This window comes from Sinocyclocheilus anshuiensis, unplaced genomic scaffold, assembly GCF_001515605.1.
Source record: "Sinocyclocheilus anshuiensis isolate Anshui unplaced genomic scaffold, SAMN03320099.WGS_v1.1 scaffold524, whole genome shotgun sequence".
NCBI classification, from domain to species: domain Eukaryota; kingdom Metazoa; phylum Chordata; class Actinopteri; order Cypriniformes; family Cyprinidae; genus Sinocyclocheilus; species Sinocyclocheilus anshuiensis.
In genome coordinates, this window is record NW_015555703.1 from 2,250,750 (window position 1) to 2,255,376 (window position 4,627).

At 33.1% G+C, this 4,627-nt stretch overlaps 1 protein-coding gene across 1 annotated transcript in view; it reads right to left on the minus strand.

Moving 5' to 3' along the window:
* Nucleotides 1-2,927: 2,927 nt before the first annotated feature.
* LOC107671654 (transmembrane inner ear expressed protein-like) overlaps nucleotides 2,928-4,627 on the minus strand; it is a 25,036-nt gene continuing 23,336 nt past the window's right edge. Inside the window, exon 5 of the mRNA XM_016464561.1 lies at nucleotides 2,928-3,253. Within this exon, the coding sequence (XP_016320047.1) occupies nucleotides 2,928-3,253 (326 nt within the window). The remainder of the gene's footprint in view (nucleotides 3,254-4,627) is intronic.

Sequence of the window (4,627 nt, forward strand, 5' to 3'; positions counted from 1 at the left end):
AGTGGCTAATGAACCAGAAGTCTCACACATTCACAGAAAACAGCTTTTTTCCACGTTGAAAAATAAGGTGAATACTAAGCATAAAAGAGATATTCTGTATGTATTTTTTTTTTTAATTTTCAGGGTCATTTTTGGCTGCCTTAACCATTGCATTAACCATTTATTATAGCAAATGTATCCGAGTACTTTATAAAACTATTAATAATAGTATTTATAAAAAATAACAGTCCACCACAAAATCTCTATAATCCAAACCCTCAATATGTGTGGGAAGCTTTTCAATGGCCATTTTTATCATCCAAAGGGGAAAATCGTCATCTAATCTGATCGTAACGATTAACTAAGAGTTTTCCCTCAAACTCCTAATTTGCTGCTTATTAATAGTTAGTAAGGTAGGTGTTAAGTTTAGGTATTGGGTCGGGTTAAGGGATCTAGAACATGGTCATGCAGAATAAGGCATTAATATGCATACTAATAAGCTACTAGTTAATTGTGAGAACTGGTCCTTAAAATAAAGTGTTACCGATATTTGTGTTATTTAGCATTATATAACAGATAGTTCCGGTCCTTGATTCTGATTGGCTGAGCCACGTTCGAAGCTGTTGTAAATTACTCTACAAACACACACCTTTGTTTACTTCTGAGTGTTGCTCAGCAACCACTTTGTAGCAACCACAACTGTTTCTGAGGAACTACATTGTTTGGTGGAAGAATACTGTTTTTATTAATATCATGTGGTTTACAGTGAATTTATAACAGCTAAGGGTTTTAGGCACTCCGCTTTGCGTCTAACAACGCCCCTCAGCTGTTATAAATTCACTGTAAACCACGGCTTCACGGGGCTTATTGCTTTATTTAATTATTGCAGGTTTGCATCATATTCTGAGTTTGCACTTCACTGTTTTTTATTCATTTTGAGGAATACTGAATCTGTTTTTGTGCTGTCAGTCAATGGGAAAACAAAGTAACTGGCCTTACTTATCTGAGAAAATAACTATTTTCTTGTAAATTAAAAAGCAATGCGTTACTTTACTAGTTACTTGAAAAAAATGAATCTGATACATAACTCACATTACTTGTAATGCGTTACCCCCAATACTGTATATCAGCAATACAATAATTATTAATAACAAGCCATATAATATGAGGAATCATTCATATCCAAAGCACAAACAGTGCAGGACGAGTTATACATAAGCAGACATTTAATAATAAAGGTAAGGTGTGCATTCACATCGTTAACTCTACAGTAATAGCACCACTAATTATTGCATTATATAATACTTAACAGATCATTACAGTTTGCATTCTGCAGGAATGACTCAAATATTTTCATAAATATACTGATAAGTATATTATGTTTTTAATAATGCATTCATGAAAATTATTATATTGCCTTATAATATATCCTTTGGCAGCACCCAGTATACCTTTTTATTTTGGTGTTTTCTGTTATTTGGTTTCATTTTTAGACTATATATTTCAAGTGTCGGGCCATGGATGAACAAAATACTGAGTAAATCAGTTAGCAGCAGCATTATGATCTGTAGTTTTCAGGGAATTCTTCTCCATTAAAGGCGCCATTCGAGTTGTTCATTGAAAGCACCTGTACATTATTATACATTATCTTCATTGGTTAATAAATGAGCGTTTTCATCCTGAAAAGCCTTTTATTATACCTACTCATGCTTCAATCCTCAGTCATACATTACTGTATATGAGAAGCTGAAAATCTTTTATATATATGTATATATATATATATATATATATATAGCCATAAGGAAGAACAAATGTGTATATGGGTAATGAACCCTTTATTTGTTGGTATTTATCTGAAGTCAGTATTAGAGGTTTAGAGGCTCATGGTCTATGTATAATATAATGCTGCTTTTTATTATTCCATGTATGTACGTCAATGTTGTGTTTACACAATACATAAAAATGTCCATCCAGTCATGAGCTAAATGTTCATTTGCATATGTTTTGGAATGTTATGAAAAGACTGTAATCAAGGTTATGATGTCATATGCTGGCAGTTCAGTATACAGCAGTACATATGCTGAAATATAAAAAAAAAAAAAAAAAAAAATTTATATTCCCAGCAATTATTTTTTTGCTAGTCAATAACTTCAATCCTTTGCTCAACAAAATAAACTTTAACAAAAAATATACATATGCATTCTGCTTTGCTTTATATGACACTTTTGAAATTTGAGGACAGATCAAAGCAACAACTTTTCAATCAAGTTTTTACCATTAAATGTATTCTCTTCTTTTCAGCTGTATTATTTATAAAATGTCATCTGTTTTTGCAATTTTTATGCCTTGGTACTCAATAACATTTGAGACTTTGTTTTAGCTATTAACAGCGAATGATTTGGCAATAACTGCTTGAATGATGGATGTGCAAGTTCTGTTAAATAGTGAGGTTTCATGACAGATCAATCAGAGAAGAAATTGATCTTGTTTTACTGCTTTCAATAACTGTTAATCTCTGCTTTGCTCGTGTGCTTTTTATTACATAGTTTTATTACATCCCATCATTCATGTCCTCAGTAGAAGTGTTTTGACACGAATATTTTACCCAAAAAATGAAAATTGTCACCATTTGCTTTCTTTCTCCAGCGGACCTCCTTCAAAATATTTTGAAATGTTTGAAATATTTTGTTGTTGATGTTGTTTATATGTTCTGTTACATAAATGCAGCCTAACTTTTCTATGTACACCAGTGTTGTATTATTTAGTGCTGATGTGTATCACGTGAAAAATAAATGAAAATGTGTAATTAACAGAGAATCATTTATTGTCGATATTTACAATTTACAATAAAATAAATATGCTGTAAATGTACATTTATACATTTTCTTACAAAAAAATAAAAAATGGCTAGTGAAAGTTTAGCACACACCATTAAGGTGACTAAATGTTCACTTTTTTGCAGGCTTCTTGGCACCGCCCTTGGCTCCACCTCCTTTCCCTCCTTTTTCTTCTCCTTTCTCGCCTCCTTTCTCTCCACCTCCCTTTTTACCTTTCCCTCCATCCGACGCCTCTTTCTTTGATGCTCCTTTCTCTCCTTTTTCTCCCTTTTCCCCTTTCTTCTTTGTGGTTTCATCCTTCTCCTCTCCCTTCCCTTCTTTTCCTTCTTTTGCACCCTTGCCTTCCTTTTTGCCTTCTTTTTCTTTCTTCTTTCCCTTTTCTGCGTCAACCTTTCCCGTAACAGTTGGCACCTCCTCCTTCTCCTCAGGCTTCGCCGCTAAACCAAAGAAAGAAAGAAAGAGCAGGATTGGGTCAACAGTACTGATATATCTGGTGAAATATTGAACTAATTTCCCCCATAATTACAAGGAAACAGCAAGTGACACTGAATTAATTGTAATTTGGAAGTATAAAGACTGAAATAGTATTTTCTTGAAAAACACACTCTAATAATCTTTAGTTACAACTTCAAAAACCATGTTTTGCAGTGTATAGTCTCCACCGAATGACAGTAAATGTCAAAAAAAAAAGATGAGAGAAATGATACAGTACGGTGCAGAATTGCCCTCCATTGTCCTACGATGGAAAAAATCTTACATTACATGTGTACATTTACTTTTTACTTGTACTTGGTTTTCAGAGATGCTATGTGTAAAATATTAACAAATGCATTTTAACTGAACTGCACTGGGATCAAATCGACCCGAAACAGAAGCAACGTTACACTCCTGGATGCCAGTCACATTTTTGTATGTCTATTTTGTTATACAGCTGAGGCTTTTTGCCAGAGGTTTACCATTTTTATTGTGCATATAAATTAGTTCATTATCTTCCGTATTTATTTTTTACAGGTGGTTTACCTATATTTTGAATTTTGCACTCCATTGCTTTGTGCTTTATGGTTAACGGAAATGTCTGTCAAATTTCTGGATAATGTCCTGGCAGAAAATGCCAGGACATTACCGGTGCATTTTTTTTAAATTTTAATATAAATATGAATATATAAATATTGATATAAATATGAATATATAAATATGAAAAAGTACATTTATTATACCAACACAAGGTCACATCAAGACCCTGTTCCAGCAATGAAAATTACACAACTCCACACATCATGATTCACAAACTACAACAATAAATACTACTATTGCTATTTTAAAAATGTTCTTTCTGTCTAAAAAGATCTTTTACAACACGCTCCCTTCTTTTAACAAGCTCTCCACAACATATTGAGCAGACAGGAGAAACACTGATAGAGATGTTAGGAAAGATGTCCAAATGGAGCAGACAGCATTGTTATGTCAGTTAATTGGTTTCAGATTGATCAGCCGGCTGAAGACAAATATATTGTGTCTCTGGCCTAATACACAGGCAAAACCCAGGGCAACAAAAGGACAATTTTATAGCACTTACAGCATTTTCAAAACATACAATCAGCTTTCTTCATCCTTTTATACTATCTATATAATAATATTGATTTATTAAATATAAAAGCGTGAAGTTTCAGCAACTGTATTTTGAGATTTTAACAAAGCCGTTTCTCGTATATAAGCAAACGTGCTTCGCTCTGAATTCCATCAAACATTTTTATGGGAAAATGTTCCAACTGTAATATTTTCCCTCCCGCATGTTGCACACAATCCCAGCG